The 14,171-nt window shown below is 66.3% G+C and overlaps 5 protein-coding genes across 8 annotated transcripts; 4 read left to right on the top strand and 1 right to left on the bottom strand.

The window, feature by feature from the left end:
- Window positions 1–62: 62 nt before the first annotated feature.
- MTCH2 (mitochondrial carrier 2) lies at window positions 63–3,489 on the top strand. Of its 2 annotated transcripts, XM_074885256.1 has the most exons (13): window positions 63–201; window positions 290–374; window positions 508–614; window positions 789–815; window positions 981–1,034; window positions 1,154–1,211; window positions 1,339–1,390; window positions 1,491–1,550; window positions 2,018–2,111; window positions 2,287–2,334; window positions 2,708–2,775; window positions 3,066–3,141; window positions 3,287–3,489. In XM_074885256.1, the coding sequence occupies exons 1-13, from the start codon at window positions 115–117 to the stop codon at window positions 3,371–3,373; spliced, it is 903 nt and encodes a 300-aa protein (XP_074741357.1). In that variant the 5' UTR covers window positions 63–114; the 3' UTR covers window positions 3,374–3,489. The 2 variants fall into 2 exon arrangements, with proteins under 2 accessions (XP_074741357.1, XP_074741358.1); XM_074885257.1 differs by lacking the exon at window positions 789–815.
- A 1,150-nt stretch (window positions 3,490–4,639) lies between these two features.
- On the top strand, window positions 4,640–6,291 carry NUDT8 (nudix hydrolase 8). Of its 2 annotated transcripts, none has more exons than XM_074885268.1 (4): window positions 4,640–4,869; window positions 4,949–5,081; window positions 5,613–5,690; window positions 5,827–6,291. In XM_074885268.1, the coding sequence occupies exons 1-4, from the start codon at window positions 4,655–4,657 to the stop codon at window positions 6,055–6,057; spliced, it is 657 nt and encodes a 218-aa protein (XP_074741369.1). In that variant the 5' UTR covers window positions 4,640–4,654; the 3' UTR covers window positions 6,058–6,291. The 2 variants fall into 2 exon arrangements, with proteins under 2 accessions (XP_074741369.1, XP_074741370.1); XM_074885269.1 differs by having other exon boundaries at window positions 5,869–6,291.
- A 243-nt stretch (window positions 6,292–6,534) lies between these two features.
- On the bottom strand, window positions 6,535–9,003 carry NDUFV1 (NADH:ubiquinone oxidoreductase core subunit V1). The gene is made up of 10 exons (XM_074885235.1): window positions 8,844–9,003; window positions 8,665–8,747; window positions 8,416–8,586; window positions 8,152–8,335; window positions 7,873–8,062; window positions 7,498–7,710; window positions 7,246–7,412; window positions 7,091–7,172; window positions 6,853–6,998; window positions 6,535–6,760 (listed from the first exon to the last, which is right to left on the bottom strand). The coding sequence occupies exons 1-10, from the start codon at window positions 8,895–8,897 to the stop codon at window positions 6,677–6,679; spliced, it is 1,374 nt and encodes a 457-aa protein (XP_074741336.1). The 5' UTR covers window positions 8,898–9,003; the 3' UTR covers window positions 6,535–6,676.
- A 370-nt stretch (window positions 9,004–9,373) lies between these two features.
- CABP2 (calcium binding protein 2) lies at window positions 9,374–12,104 on the top strand. The gene is made up of 8 exons (XM_074885241.1): window positions 9,374–9,717; window positions 9,946–10,116; window positions 10,200–10,346; window positions 10,508–10,538; window positions 10,639–10,773; window positions 10,871–10,980; window positions 11,080–11,227; window positions 11,303–12,104. Exons 1-8 carry the CDS (start codon window positions 9,475–9,477, stop codon window positions 11,326–11,328), a joined length of 1,011 nt encoding a protein of 336 aa, XP_074741342.1. The 5' UTR covers window positions 9,374–9,474; the 3' UTR covers window positions 11,329–12,104.
- A 586-nt stretch (window positions 12,105–12,690) lies between these two features.
- On the top strand, window positions 12,691–13,898 carry CDK2AP2 (cyclin dependent kinase 2 associated protein 2). 2 transcript variants are annotated; one of them, XM_074885291.1, is made up of 4 exons: window positions 12,691–12,799; window positions 13,177–13,277; window positions 13,381–13,513; window positions 13,663–13,898. In XM_074885291.1, exons 2-4 carry the CDS (start codon window positions 13,263–13,265, stop codon window positions 13,728–13,730), a joined length of 216 nt encoding a protein of 71 aa, XP_074741392.1. In that variant the 5' UTR covers window positions 12,691–12,799; window positions 13,177–13,262; the 3' UTR covers window positions 13,731–13,898. The 2 variants fall into 2 exon arrangements, with proteins under 2 accessions (XP_074741392.1, XP_074741391.1); XM_074885290.1 differs by having other exon boundaries at window positions 12,705–13,049.
- Window positions 13,899–14,171: the final 273 nt, after the last annotated feature.

A 14,171-nucleotide genomic window follows, 5' to 3' on the forward strand; every position in this document is an offset into this window, starting at 1 on the left:
AGCCGGGACCCACCCTTCTGGCCGGAAGTGGCCTGAGGGCGCGCCGGAAGTACCGGGGAGCGGAAGCGGAAGCGGCGGCGGTGTCCTTCTGGGCCGTGACGCCGGGGCGGCACCATGGCAGACGCGGCCTCGCAGGTGCTGCTGGGCTCGGGGCTGACCGTGCTCTCGCAGCCCCTCATGTACGTGAAGGTGCTGGTGCAGGTAAGGGGGGGGGGGCCGGTAACGGTGAGTTGCAGGGGGGGCGGCACCGGGCCCGGTACCGGCTGCAGGCTGCCTGTTCCCGCCGCAGGTGGGCTACGAGCCGCTGCCGCCCACCCTGGGGAGGAACATTTTCGGGCGCCAGGTCTACCAACTGCCCGGCCTCTTCGCTTACGGTGAGTCTGCCCCGGCGGTGCGATTCCCCTGTGTCGCCCCCGCCCCGCGGGGCCGCTGGTTCCGTGGGGATCCCCCATGGAAAACCGAGGGGGACGGTCCTGTGTGGCCTGAACGGGTCCCCGCTGTCCCCAGCCAAGCACATCGTGAAGGTCGATGGAAGAGCGGGACTCTTCAAGGGCCTCACCCCCCGCCTCTGCTCCAGCGCCATCGGCACCGTCGTGCACAGCAAAGTGCTGCAGGTACGGGGGGGGGACACAAACACACAGGGACACGTCCAGGGGTGGTGGCAGGGGGCTCTGCCGCTGGGAGCTGGGGACGCAAAGACCCCGTGTCACGCTGCTTCGGTGGGGCTGGCACTGGCAGAGCCTCCCCTGTTCTCCATGGCTGCGCTGACCCTGCCCTTTGCTCCCCAGCGGTACCAGGAGGCTGAGCAAGCTGAGGTAGGTGTGAGGCTGCTTCCCCCTGGTGAATCCTCCCTCGCCATCTCTCCTTCCCTTCCCCTCTCACTCCCTCCTTCCCATCTGCCCCCGCAGCTGCGGGTGCTGGGGAGGGAGCGGGGCCTTTTGGGGGGCTGTTCCCCGCCTGATGCTTCTTTCTCTCTCCAGCCAGGAGCCAGCAAGAAGGAGCCCGTGTCCTCACTGGAGCAGGTCCTTAAGGAGGTGAGGAAAAGGAGGAGGAGGGTGCTGGGGTCCACTCAGGTGGGAGAGGAGCTCGGTACAACACCAGCACCGCCGGGCTCTCTGCTTCCCCCTCCCCCTGACACCCTATTTCTCCCCAGACCTCCCGAGAGATGGTCGCTCGCTCTGCCGCCACGCTCATCACCCACCCCTTTCACGGTAGGTGCCCCCCTGACCCCCCCCCACGCCACCCCATAGCTGGTGTGTGGGCCCAGGGACCCGGGTGACACCCTGGAACGTCCCCATGTCTCTCCCTGACCCCCACGCTGCCTGTCTCTGCCCGCAGTGATCACCCTGCGCTGCATGGTGCAGTTCATTGGCCGCGAGACCAAGTACAGGTATGGGGTGGGGGGGCTGGGGCTGCTGCAGTGGGGGGGGGGGCTGCCTGTCCGTGGGGGGCCCCCTCTGACCACGCTCTCCTCTTCATCCCCGCCGCAGTGGGACACTAAGCGCCTTCGCCACTATTTACCGAGAAGAGGGTGTCCTGGGCTTCTTCGCGTAAGTGTTGATAACCGGCACCTTGGGGCGGGAGGGGGCACAGTGGGGTGTCTCTCCAAAATCCGCGGGTGTTGCTCCTCGCTCCGGCGCTGCAGCTCTGCTCTGCGCTGGCCTCGGGGTGCACAGTTTCCTGTTCTCCCCTCCCTGGGGGGCTTCCTGGCGCTGATCCGGCAAGCTGCCACCTTATAGCCACCGGCCTTGGGTTGTGTGGGTGACGTCTAGTGCCTGGGGACATTAAAAAATTTAGAGCAAAGATTTAGTAGCCATTCTCTGGAAGCACCGGCTGGGGGGTGTTTTGGGTCCCTCTAGCAGCTCCTCTCTGTCAGCCTTTGAGCATCCCCATTCCCAGAGCCAGGGGTTCCCCCTTTGGAGGAACAGCCGCTCCCAACCGGCTTTTCCCTGTCTCTCTACACGGCCGGATCCGGGTCTGCCCTGGGCTCACGTTCCCGTTGCCTCTTTTCTTTCAGCGGCCTCATCCCCCGGCTCCTTGGGGACATCCTTTCGCTCTGGCTCTGCAACATGCTGGCCTACCTCATCAACACGTACGCGCTGGAAAACGGGGTACGGGCTCCGTGCCCTGTTTGGGGGGGGGGGGGGGGCGGGTGCTGGGGGAGGCATGGTGACACTGATGGTGCTGAAGGACAGGGGAGGCTCAAGGGACAGTCCAGGGTCACACTTTGGGGTGGCAGCATGGCTCTGGAGGGGGTTGAAGATGACTCTTTTTTTTCTCCCACAGGTCTCAACTATGACTGAGATGAAGAGCTACTCACAGGCGGTCACTGGAGTGAGTACAGCCCACGTGCGCGCACGTGTGTGTGTACACCCACATGCGTGACCTGCGGGCAGGGAGAAGAGAATTGAATCCTCTTTCCCTTGGGAAACGGTGTGTCCCTGTAATCCTGCCTGTCCTGCAGCTGCTGGGATGCTCCGGAAGGATCAGCCCGCAGGGGAGGGAATACTCCGGGGAGGAGATGCGGGACCCTGCGTGCCCGTGGGCTTACGGCTTTGGCCTTTCCTCCGCGAAGCCTGGCCCCGTGTGAAGCCTGCGGGAAAGGGCATCCTCCTGGGGGTTCCCTGGGTATCTTTTTGGGGTTCGTTCTCTCCCAGGGGAGATCCCTGCAGGGGCCGCTGCCGACCAGCCCTGCTCTCCCTTGCAGTTCTTCGCCAGCATGCTGACCTACCCCTTCGTGCTGGTCTCCAACCTGATGGCTGTTAATAACTGCGGGTGAGTCTGCAGCCGCCCCGGGGCAGGGCTGGTGTGGGTGACAACCGTGTCCTTCTGTGGGTAACAACCGTGTTCCTCTGCGCCTGATCAGCTCCCCGTTAGCAACAAGGTTTTAAACTCCTGCTGCGGTTGATCCCTCAGTGGTAGCACTGCGGTGGGGGGGAGCCTGGCCTTGAAAGGGCCATTTTGGGGTTCAGCCCAGCGCGGAGCTGCGGAGGGGATGGGTCCTACCCCACCAGCTTGGCCCTGGGTGGAAATAATTCCCCGTGGGTCTCCTCTCCCTCCCCCAGGCTGGCCGGGGGCCTCCTCCCCTACGCACCCACCTACTCCTCCTGGCTGGACTGCTGGGGTCAGCTACACAGGGAGGTAAGTAGCTGTAGCTAGGCAGTGCCGGGATGCCGCCTGGCCACCAAGAAAAGGTGGGTGGGAGCCCTGTGGGGTTTGGGGCGGGCTGCAGCGGGGCTCGGGGTAGCCCTGACTCACCCTCCGGTCGCCATCTTCCCACTTCCAGGGCAACATGAGCCGAGGGAACAGCCTGTTTTTCCGCAAGGTGCCCGCAGGGAAGCGATACGTGTGGGAGGAGAGGAGGTTTCGCTGAAGCTGGAGCCAAGAGGGGAGTTGTGAAGCCGATGTGGGGCTCTGCAGACAAAGAATTATGAGAGAGTGGTGATTTCTATACAGTTTTTTTAAAATCATTTAATGCTGAGAGATGAACGTGGACGTCTGAGAGTGTCTGTCGTGGGGCTGGGGGCTTCCTGGGGGTTGCTGGCCCTTGTCCAGCGTTCCTTCCCCGATCCAACCACCTTAGCAATGTCCCTATATTCCCTACATATTCCCTGTATTCCCTGTTCTTCACTCGACCCCAACACAGCACACTGGATCCGTCCCACGAGCCATCATCCCAGCTGTCCTTCTGTCCCCCCTTCTTTTAAAGACCGGTTGTACCAGCGTCACAGTCCAACTAGCTGAGGGGCTGCCGCCAGCCTGGGTGGGGTTGGAGGTGGCTTGTTAATGGCTGTGGCTAATTGTGGAGTGGTGGCAGAGCCCTGGGAGGAGACCGCAGTCGGGCGTGCCTCAGTTTCCCCTCCCTCTCGGGGCTGTAGCAGTGGGGGTGGAGATCAGATCGATCCCAGCGTCAGCGGTTTCTGGGCGCAGCACCCATGGGGGTGTCACAGCACCTCCGGGCATGAGGGGACAGGCGGCTGATGACAGGGGGAGGGATGGTGACATGGCTGGGCTGTGAAAAGAGGGGGGCGAGGGGTTGCACACGCGGCGGGGTGGTTGCACACCCAGGGACAGGGTTGTGCACCTGGGGGGGAAGGTGCTTGCACACCCTGCAGGAGGGTTGCACAGCTGGAGAGGGGGTCACACACCTGGTGGGAGGGCTGCACACCCAGACAAGAGGTTATTGCACACGTGGGAGGGTATAAAGCTGGGTGGTGGGTTGCACACCTGCCAGGGGTTGTTCCACACTCGGTGTGGTTGTTGCACACCTGGTGGGGGCTGTTGCAGAGCCAGCAAGAGGGTTGCATGACTGGAGCTGGGCTTGCACACCTGGCAGGGGCTGTTGCACACCCAGCAAAAGGGTTGCATGGCTGGAGCTGGGCTTGCACACCTGGCAGGGGTGGTTGCACACCTGATGGGGTTGTTGCACACCCATCAAGAGTTGCATGGTTGGAGCCGGGCTTGCACACCCTTTGGGGGTAGGTTGCCCACCCAGCAGAGGTGGTTGCCCACCCAGGGAGAGGGTTGCACACCCGGCGGAGGCGTTGCGCCCCGGGCGGGGCCGTCCCACAGCCGTTGTAGGCGGAGCCGGGGGCGGTCGGTCCCGGATGTCCTTCCCCCCCCGCCCCCCCCGCCCCTCTCCGGGGCCAGCGTCATGGCGGACCCGGGGACGGGCGGCGGCGCGGGGGGGTTGTTGAGCAGCGGGAGCGAGCGGCGGTGCCGGGCGCGGCTGGCGGCGGGGGGGCGGCGGGGGACGGCGGCCGCGGCGGCGGCGGTGCTGGTGCCGCTGTGCTCGGTGCGGGGCCGCCCCGCGCTGCTCTTCACGCTGCGCTCCCGCCGCCTGGGCGGGCCCCACAGCGGTGACGTCAGGTACCGGCGGCAGGGAGAGAGTACCGGGACCGACACCCCCCCTTCCCCCCCGCCATGACGGTGCTATTGTCTCTTGCAGTTTCCCCGGGGGGCGGCGGGATCCGGGGGACGGTGACTCGGTGGCCACGGCGCTGCGGGAAACGCGGGAGGAGCTGGGGCTGGCGCTGGGACCCCCGAGCGTCTGGGGACAGCTACGGGCGCTGCCCGACCTGGTACCGGGTGACAAGGACAGGGGGACGCGGCGGGGGGGGGGGGGGGGGGGGGAGCGGAGTGGCTGGGGACACCCAGGACACAAGGGCAGGGTGGCAGGGACACGGGTGACAAGGGTTCAGGGGGACAGAGACACGGATGACAAGGACAACGGGGGGACAGGGACACGGGTGACAAGGGTTCAGGGGGACAGAGACAGGGATGACAAGGACAACGGGGGGACAGGGACACAGGTGACAAGGGTTTGAGGGGCCAAGGACATGAGTGACAAGGGTTCAGGGGGACAGCGACATGGGTGACAAAGGTTCAGGGTGACAGAGACACAGGTGACAAGGGTTTGAGGGGCCAAGGACACAGGTGACAAGGGTTCAGGGGGACAGGGACACGGGTGACAAGGGTTCGAGGGGACAAGGACACAGGGTGCTGGCTGCAGGCCTGTTGGGTGACAGGCAATGGATGTCTGGGGGTTAAGGTGGGCGGGTGATACTCTAGGGAGGGGTTGTCACCCTGTCCCTGTCTGACACACCTCCCAGCGGGGACAGACGGTGGCCCCCGTCGTGGCCAACCTGGGGCCCCTGGAGGACTTGACGCTGACCCCGAACCCCGATGAGGTGGGTGACCCCACGCCGGCCGCGTCCCCTCCCTGGGATGCTCACCCCCTTTCCCGGTGACACCAACAGTCCCAGTCACCCCCTTCCTCGGTGACACTGACTGTCTTGGTCACCCCCTTGCCGCCTGTATTGGCAGGTGGAGGAGGTCTTCACCATGCCCCTGGCTCACCTCCTGCAGGAGGAGAACCAGGGCTACACCCACTTCCGCACTGCCGGCCGCTACAGCTACACCCTGCCCGTCTTCCTCAACGGCCCCCACAAGGTGTGGGGGCTGACGGCCATCATCACCGAGCTCACCCTGGAGCTGCTGGCACCTGACCACTATCGCCTGAAAACCCACGCGCCACGCCACAGCTCCACGGTCTGACGCGGGAGGGGACAGGGTGGCCCCCAGCCTCTTTTTTTGGGGGGGGGTGTGTGTGTGTGTGTGTACAGGCGGAGCTCTCCCCAGCTTGTTTTCATCTGCCTGTAGCCCAGCCTCGCCACACAGGCAAGGAAGGGGCTGCGGTGGGGAAACTACACCGACCCCCTCGCTGTTGGTACTGCTGCCTATGGGTGATGTCACCCGCTGTGATTGAGTAAAAAAAAAGCAACGTTTGGATCCACTTGTGCCACAGCCTCCAAGTCATGGAGCGTGGGGTCTCATGAAAAGCCACGATCCCCCCTCTGGGGGGATCCAGACCGTGGCTGCGTGATCCCCCAATCCCTAGGGATCCCCCTGATCCCTGGGGATCCCCTGCTTCCAGGGACACAGGACCCAGAGCCACCCCCCACCGCGACCGTTCCTTCCCACCATTTTCCATCTGCCACTTGCTCCTGCCCCTCTCCAGCAAAGAGGAGCCCGTCAGCACAGCAGCGTTTAATGAGGACCCCTCAACGCAGCCCCAGAACCTGCTGCGAGAAGCCCCCCACCCCCAAGAAGCCCCCCTCCAGCAGGAAACGGCAGGGCCACTGCCACCAGCAGCCCTTGCTCTGTTGCTGGCTCCTCACGCTGAGGCCGCTCGGGCTTTGGCCTCCCCGTAGCGCCGCATCCTCTCCTCCAGCTCAGGACGGAAATGGCGGATGAGGCCCTGCGCAGAGCAAAGCAGATAGGTTAACGGGGTGGGGAAAAGCTGCCCACCACCCCCAAACACCCTCCCACCAGCCCCAAATCCGCCCCCACCTGCACAGGCCAGGCTGCGCCGTCGCCTAGGGCGCAGATGGTGTGGCCCTCGATCTGTTTGCTGATCTCCCACAGCGCGTCAATCTCGGCTGCCTGCGCATTGCCCTGCACGAACCGCGCCATGACCTTGTTCATCCAGTCGACACCTGCGGGGATGGGAAAGCCGTCAGGGACCCGCAGTGTGCCCCCCCCCACCAACTTCCCTCCTCACCCCACATTCCCCCCAATCCCTGCTCACCTTCTCGGCACGGGGTGCACTGCCCGCAGCTCTCATGCTTGTAAAACTCGATGAGGCGAGCGATGGCTTTAACGACGTCAGTCTGGGGAGGGAGAGGAGGGTGAGGACCCTGCCATGGCACGGGGGGGGGCCGGGGAGGGGGGCTCCTCCCTTACCGATTTGTCCATGACAATGACGGCGGCTGTGCCAAGCCCGCTCTGCGCCTGCACCAGGGAATCGAAGTCCATCAGCACGGTCTCACACACCGATTTGGGGAGCAGCGGTGTGGAAGAGCCCCCCGGGATGACAGCCAGCAGGTTGTCCCAGCCCCCACGGACACCGCCTGCCAGAGAGAGGGGGACAGCACGGGCTGAGCTAGGCCCAGCACCGACCCGGTGTGGTGCATCGGGGCGGCCTGTGGCGCTCACCAGCATGTTTCTCGATGAGCTCCTTCAGCGGCACTGACATCTCCTCCTCCACGGTGCAGGGGTTGTTGACATGACCAGAGATATTGAAGAGTTTCGTCCCCGAGTTGCGTTCCCGCCCGAAGCCAGCGAACCAGGTGCCCCCCCGCCGGCAGATAGTGGGGGCCACGGCCACTGTCTCCACGTTAGCCACCGTGGTGGGGCACCCGAAGACACCTGGAAGCAGTAGGAGCTCTCACCAGCTGCTTCATCCCCGCAGCAGGATGGCAGCCTTGGGACAACTGGTTTTGTCCGGTCACCGCCATTTTGTCCCACTCTCAAGCGACAGCTAGAAATTAAGGCTCGTGTTGCCAAGAGCTGGGAGAACCGGGGACATACCCACGTCGGCGGGGAAGGGGGGCTTCAGGCGCGGCTTGCCCTGCTTGCCCTCGATGGACTCAATCAGGGCCGTCTCCTCGCCACAAATGTAGGCTCCAGCTCCCCGCACCACGAACACATCGAAGGCGTACCCCGAGCCACAGGCATCCTGCCCCAGCAGCCCAGCCTCATAGGCTTCCCGGATGGCTACCTGCAGCAGAGAGGGGCGAGTGGGTCTGGGGGTTCCCTCTTCCCAATAGTAGGGTGTCCCCTGTCCCCCCCACCATCCCTGCCGCTCACCTGCAGGTTGGAGGCCTCATTGTAGAACTCACCGCGGATGTAGATGTAGGCGGCGCGGGCGCCCATGGCGCGCCCTGCCACCAGGCACCCCTCCACCAGCTTGTGGGGGTCGTGGCGCATGATCTCCCGGTCCTTACAGGTGCCTGGCTCCCCCTCATCTGCGTTTACCACCAGGTACTTTGGCCTGGGGGGGTTGGGCAGGCACCATCACGGCCAGGCTCCCCACAGGGAAGGGGGCTGCAGCGGTGCCGGTACCGGTCTCACCTGCCATCCGGGGGCTTGTTCATGAAGCTCCATTTGAGGCCGGTGGGGAAACCAGCACCGCCGCGGCCACGCAGCCCTGAGGCCTTGATCTCGCCGAGGATCCAGTCCACCCCCTTGAGCAGGATCTCCTTCGTCTTGTACCAGTCTCCGCGGCGCAGGGCGCCCTGCAGCCTGCGGGCAGGGCTCTGCCGGTAGCACCGGGACGGGCCGCACCGGGACCCACCCGCTGCCCCGCCCCCGGTTACTCACCTCCAGTCGTGCCGCCCGTAGAGGTTGGTGAAGATCCGGTCCTCGTCCCGCAGCGACCCGAACTGCGTCTTCTTGGGCGCCGTCTGCGGGGAGACACGGACTCAGCATCGGTAATACCGGTGTACCGGACGGACCCATCCCGGATCGCCCCAGCGCTCCCCCCTCACGTCCCCGCTCACCGAGAAGGAGGCGGCGGGCAGGCGCCGCAGCGCCAGCAGCTGCCGGGCAGCCATGACGGGGTGGCCACCGGCACCGGGACCACCGTCACCTTCAGGCGCCCCTGCAGCGTCGCGCCGGCCGTGACGTCAGCGGCGAGCGCCGCGCAACAGCGACGCCACCGCGCGGAGCCATGGCGGAGGGCGGGGCGTAGTCACACGGCGGCGGGGGTGGGCGGGACGTAGCGCGGGATGGGCGTGTCCCCACCGAGGGGGCGTGGCCAGGCTGGCGCCGCGCCCGCGCTGCCACGTGCCCCGTGCCCGGGCGCGGGTCGGGTTTCGGCAGCTGAAACCGGAGGCCCCCGCCCGCCCCCCCCGGTGCCCCCCGGGGCGCCCCACACCGACACCCCCTTCCAGCACCCCGGGGGGGGGGCTGCGCTGCTCTGCCCCAGCCCCCTCAACGGGTCCCGGTCTCCCCTAGCCGCTCCCTGGTTTGGGGCCATGTGTCGTCCCCCCCCACGCTGCCGGTGGTGGCCTCGTCCCGGCGAGGGAGCAGGACCGGGGCGAGCGCTGGGCCCCAGGGATCCGGTTTCCCTCCTGTCTGGCCCCGGGGGTGGGGAGCAGGGGCTGGCAGCAGGCTGGGGAGACAGGCAGCATGTTCTTCTTCTTCCGCGGGCCCCAGCGGCGGGGGGCCAGTAGCCCCGCGACCCCCTCTTACCGGGCCACCTCCCGTGGCCCTGGCAAACGGGGCAACCGCTGCCTCCGCCTGGCCCTGCAACGTGGGGGGCAGGGGGCCTCCAGCACCCCGGGACGGTCGAGCCACGGCGGCACATCCCCCACAGAGAGCCAGTGGGCTGCCGAGGAGCCGGGGTCCCTGCCACCCCCCACTTTTGGGCAGGTAACCAGCAGCAGGGTGGGGGGGTGAGGGTTGGGGTACGGCAGAGCTGAGGAGGGGGGCCCGAGTGCCCTCACCGGGAGGCTGGGGAACAGCTGGGCGGCTCCCCACATCTGGAGCAGGGAATAATCCGAGGGATTATGTGTGTGTGTGGCGTGTGTTGTTCCCCCCCCTCGCCTGCCCTGCATATATCCTCAGATATTCCATAAAAAACCTCAAATCCCCACGCAGCCACAGCCGTTATTGCCCCCCCCGTGGCCCCGGCCCTGGCTCGCCCCGGAGGGGTGGCAACCCCCAGGACTGCACCAGCCGGGCCCCCGGGGCCAGGCATGCCCTGCGGCACGGGGGCTACCGCTAGCCATGGGCAACTGCACCAAGACCCCTGAGCGGAGGCTCCCCAAGGTAAGGCCAGCCCGGGAGGGCAGCAGAGGGGGGGAGCCCTGGCGTGGCCACCCCCCTCCCCATCACTCCCGCTCTACCCGCAGGACGGGAAGTCACGCTCTGGCCCCCCAGTCCCCGGTGATCCCGAGGAGGTGGCGGAATCTCCCCCGTTGCAGAGCTACTCGGTGCTGCAGGGGCTGGTGGGGCCGGCCTGCATCTTCTTGCGGCAGAGCATCGCCATTACCCAGCTGGTACGTGCTCCCCCCCCGCCACGCCGCCTCTTCTTCCCCATGCGCCTGCTGTGCCAGGCACTGCGCTGCCAGTTGCCGCTTGCCACCCGTGAGCCGGTGGGGGATTTGGGGCAGGAGGGGAAGGACTCCACTTTCAGCTCTTCCCGCTTTTTCTTTCTCAGGACCGAGAGCTGCGGTCTGAGGAGATTGAAGGTGAGGTGCTGTGTCCCTTGGGGCTTGGGGGGGGGGGGCTTTGCCCTGGTTGTGAGCTCCCCCGGTTGCGGTGCCGGCGGTGATGCCGCGCTGCCCGCAGAGCTGAAGCAGGCCTTCCGGGAGTTCGACAAAGACCACGACGGGTACATCAGCTACAAGGACCTGGGCGAGTGCATGCGGACCATGGGCTACATGCCCACTGAGATGGAGCTCATCGAGCTGTCCCAGCAGATCAGTACGTGGCGGGGGGGCCCCTCCGCCCTGCTGGCAGCCGGACAAGCTCCCGGCGATCCCTGTCCCCCCGCTTTGGTGACACTCCGCTTCTCCTGCAGCTGGGGGCAAGGTGGATTTTGATGATTTTGTGGAGCTGATGGGCCCTAAAATGCTGGCAGAGACAGCGGACATGATTGGGATCAAGGAGCTGCGTGACGCCTTCCGCGAGGTGAGGGGACGGGGCTGGGGGGACAGCCTAGGCGCGGGCAGGCCGGCAGGTTGCCGGCACGCCAAGGGCAGCCATTGCCGACAGGCGCTTGCCCCGCAGTTCGACACCAACGGGGACGGGCAGATCAGCATGGCAGAGCTGCGGGAGGCCATGCGCAAGCTGCTGGGACAGCAGCTCAACTACCGGGAGGTGGACGAGATCCTCAAGGATGTGGATCTCAACGGGGACGGCCTGGTGGACTTCGAAGGTAAGGGCTTGGGATGGGGCTGGGAACATCCCCGGGAATATTCGGGATGTTTTGTACGTGTTTTCCTGCCGGCAGAGTTTGTGCGAATGATGTCGCGCTGAGGGCAGCACGTGCCAACACGGGACCCGAGCCCCTGCCGTGCCTTACAAAGAGGAGGGGGCCGCGGAGGAGACACCCAGCTCCGGCTGTTGTGGTGGGGGCCGTGCCAGTGCAGCGCAGTGCCCGAGCCTGGGGCAAGGCTCTCGCTTCTTCAGCGCCGGAGGTGCTCAGACTCATCCTTGGCCGCACGCCTGCCTGGCTGCCGAGGTCCAACCACGGCGCAGGGCGCCGGGGCCGAGGCCGGGCCCCTTTTCGGCACAGACTTGGGAGGCATTGGCCACTCTCACCCTGATTTCTGCTCCCTGCCTTGACCTCACCCCACCTGCTGTTCCCCAAAACTCAAAACGCACCGGTCCGCTCTCCTCCAGCTGCACCCCGGCTTTGCCAGCTCATCCCTTCATCCTTCATTTTGACCCCCATACCCAACGCCGAGCCCTTCATGTTGACCCTGCTCCCTCCACGCTGTGATTTAGGGCTGACCCTACGGCGTAACTTGCCACCTCTCCCTCCATTACCACCGTTTGAGCTCAGACCTACCCCAGACCCTGCTCTGTCCTGCCCCGCAAGGGTCGGGTATCCTTCTGCTTTCGGGGCTGTGGATGCTCTGTCTGGTCCCCAGCACAGAGGAGACTCCTCAGGGCTTCAGCACCCCCCGGCCAGGACATCCTTGAGGAAAAAAAACGGGAATAAAGTGTTGCTGTTCTCCACCCGGGAGCGCAGATGGGAGGTGGAGAGGTGCACTGCAGGCAGGGCCGGATCCCCGCCCTGGGGGGGACAGTTTGGGGTAGTTTTTGCACATGTTAGTTAAAGAAATCCTCTGCTTCCGCGTTACGCACCCCACCTGGGGGGCGGGGTGAGGGGGGTGTGTTTGAACAGATGTATTTTTTCAATCTTTGCCCTTTTGAAATTAAAAACTCTCTACGGACTTTTGTTTGTCTTTTGAGTTTAAATAGAATTTGCTCTCTCCACGCTTGTCCCCCCACCACTCGCTGCCCCCCGCCCACCGTGTCTCCCCACGGCAGGAGCCCCGCAGTGAGGGCCGCACTGGGCCCAGGGAGGGCCCTGCCCGTCCACCCCGCAGGGAGCCGGGACTCCCCGGCACCCCCTCACCTGCGCAGGCCTGGGGCTGTGGGGGCGGCCCAGGGTCCCCCAGGGCCGCGGTTCCCCTCAGCGGAGGCCGCCGAAGCCCAGTGGAGGCGGTACCGGGGGTCGCAGCGACCGAGCCCCCCCGCTCCCTTCCCGCCCTCTCTCCTGAGGGGATGAGGCAGCGCGAGGAGGGGGGAAAGGGGCGGAGCCGACGCCGCGTGTCTCCACGGTGACTGGAGGCGGGCGGCGGCGTGATGACGTCGGCGCGGCGTCGCGCAGCAGCGTCATCAGGGCGAGCGGCAGCGGTAGCAGTAGAGGGGGGCGGCCGGGTCAGGCCAGGCCAGGCCGCGGAGGGCCCTGCGCAGCGGAACCGCGCCGCTCTCCCCGGTTCGGGGCTGGTTGGGTCCGTGGGGTTGAGCTGAGAAGCGGCGGCGGCAGCAAAACCAACCGGTGGGGAGGTGGGGGCGGGGGGGGAGCGCGGGGGCCGCTCACCGACCCCCGCCGCCCTCCAGGGATCCGGGAGCGGCGGGCGGGCGGCTGTTGGGGATGTCCTACAAGCCCATCGCTCCCGCCCCCGCTACCCCCGGAGCCGCCAGTGCCAGCCCCGCCCCACCGGGGCCCGGGGCACCGCCCGCCGGTGAGCACCCCCCCACCCCGGTAACCGCGGGGGGGGGTGGGGTGGGGTGTGTACGAAGGAAGGGGAAGGGAAGGTGAAGGGGCGGAGGAGGGGGGGGGTGCAGCCGGTAACCCTCCGTTTCCTGTAGCCACGAGTGTCCCGTCGCCCTCCGGCTCCGTCCCCGGCGCCGCCGCCCCTTTCCGGCCCCTCTTCAATGACTTCGGGCCGCCGTCCATGGGCTACGTGCAGGTGAGGTGCGGGGCGGCGGTGAGGCGCGGGGCGGCGGCGAGGCCGGGGGCGGCGGGGCCGGTCCTCAGCCCCTCCGTGTCCCCTTTCCCCGCCATCTCCGCAGGCGATGAAGCCCCCCGGGGCTCAGGGCTCGCAGAGCACCTACACCGACCTGCTCTCCGTCATCGAGGAGATGGGGAAGGAGATTCGGCCCACCTACGCCGGCAGCAAGAGTGCCATGGAGCGGCTGAAGCGGGGTACGGGAGTGGGGGGGACACCGGCTGGTCCCCAGCCCTGTGTGCCCGGGGGTCTACTACCCCGCGGGGGGGGGGGTGTGTGAATTGGAGCAGGATGGCCGGGGGAGGGTGGAGGCTGATGTGGGGTGTCCCTTTGCTTCTTCCCACAGGCATCATCCACGCCCGGGCGCTGGTCAGGGAGTGCCTGGCAGAGACAGAGCGAAATGCCCGCACGTAACGGCTGCTGTCACCTGGGACCCTCACCCCGGGATCCCTGGTGTCCCTGCCCCACTGGTGGGGGGGGGGGGGCTGCTGTGCTGCCCACTCCCTCCCCCCCCCCCCTCACCCTGCGCTCTCTGCTCTCTTTATAAATGCGTGTTTTTATAAATAAAGGACATGGTTGGGACTCTGCCTCAAGCTGCGTCCCTGCAGCAGCAGGGGAGGGGGTGGTGGGTGCTGGGGTGACCGTGGGGACTCGGTGGTGACAGGGGGACACGGGGGGGATGTGGGGGGGGGATGTCGGTGCACCGGGGAAGGGCCGGGATGGGGAAGGGTTTAGAGCCACTCTGGGGCGGGGTGCGTGTGTGTGTGTGTATGTGTGTGATGTGTGTCCCGGAGCTGTGACAGGGCTGAGAGGTGCAGGAATGAGCAAACCCCTCTTTTAACACTAAAAAAAGGC

This window comes from Strix uralensis, chromosome 15, assembly GCF_047716275.1.
Source record: "Strix uralensis isolate ZFMK-TIS-50842 chromosome 15, bStrUra1, whole genome shotgun sequence".
Lineage (NCBI taxonomy): Eukaryota > Metazoa > Chordata > Aves > Strigiformes > Strigidae > Strix > Strix uralensis.

Coding starts and splice junctions, on each gene's coding strand:
- MTCH2 (XM_074885256.1), top strand. CDS start 115: ATGGCAGACGCGGCCTCGCAGGTGCTGCTGGGCTCGGGGCTGACCGTG. Junction 375..507: donor GCCCGGCCTCTTCGCTTACG/GTGAGTCTGCCC, acceptor CGCTGTCCCCAG/CCAAGCACATCGTGAAGGTC. Junction 1,212..1,338: donor CATCACCCACCCCTTTCACG/GTAGGTGCCCCC, acceptor CTCTGCCCGCAG/TGATCACCCTGCGCTGCATG.
- NUDT8 (XM_074885268.1), top strand. CDS start 4,655: ATGGCGGACCCGGGGACGGGCGGCGGCGCGGGGGGGTTGTTGAGCAGC. Junction 4,870..4,948: donor CCCCACAGCGGTGACGTCAG/GTACCGGCGGCA, acceptor TGTCTCTTGCAG/TTTCCCCGGGGGGCGGCGGG. Junction 5,691..5,826: donor TGACCCCGAACCCCGATGAG/GTGGGTGACCCC, acceptor CTGTATTGGCAG/GTGGAGGAGGTCTTCACCAT.
- NDUFV1 (XM_074885235.1), bottom strand. CDS start 8,897: ATGGCTGCCCGGCAGCTGCTGGCGCTGCGGCGCCTGCCCGCCGCCTCC. Junction 8,587..8,664: donor TACGGGCGGCACGACTGGAG/GTGAGTAACCGG, acceptor CCCTGCCCGCAG/GCTGCAGGGCGCCCTGCGCC. Junction 8,336..8,415: donor AACAAGCCCCCGGATGGCAG/GTGAGACCGGTA, acceptor CAACCCCCCCAG/GCCAAAGTACCTGGTGGTAA.
- CABP2 (XM_074885241.1), top strand. CDS start 9,475: ATGTTCTTCTTCTTCCGCGGGCCCCAGCGGCGGGGGGCCAGTAGCCCC. Junction 10,347..10,507: donor GCATCGCCATTACCCAGCTG/GTACGTGCTCCC, acceptor TTTCTTTCTCAG/GACCGAGAGCTGCGGTCTGA. Junction 10,981..11,079: donor TGCGTGACGCCTTCCGCGAG/GTGAGGGGACGG, acceptor CTTGCCCCGCAG/TTCGACACCAACGGGGACGG.
- CDK2AP2 (XM_074885290.1), top strand. CDS start 12,959: ATGTCCTACAAGCCCATCGCTCCCGCCCCCGCTACCCCCGGAGCCGCC. Junction 13,050..13,176: donor GCCCGGGGCACCGCCCGCCG/GTGAGCACCCCC, acceptor CGTTTCCTGTAG/CCACGAGTGTCCCGTCGCCC. Junction 13,514..13,662: donor CATGGAGCGGCTGAAGCGGG/GTACGGGAGTGG, acceptor TTCTTCCCACAG/GCATCATCCACGCCCGGGCG.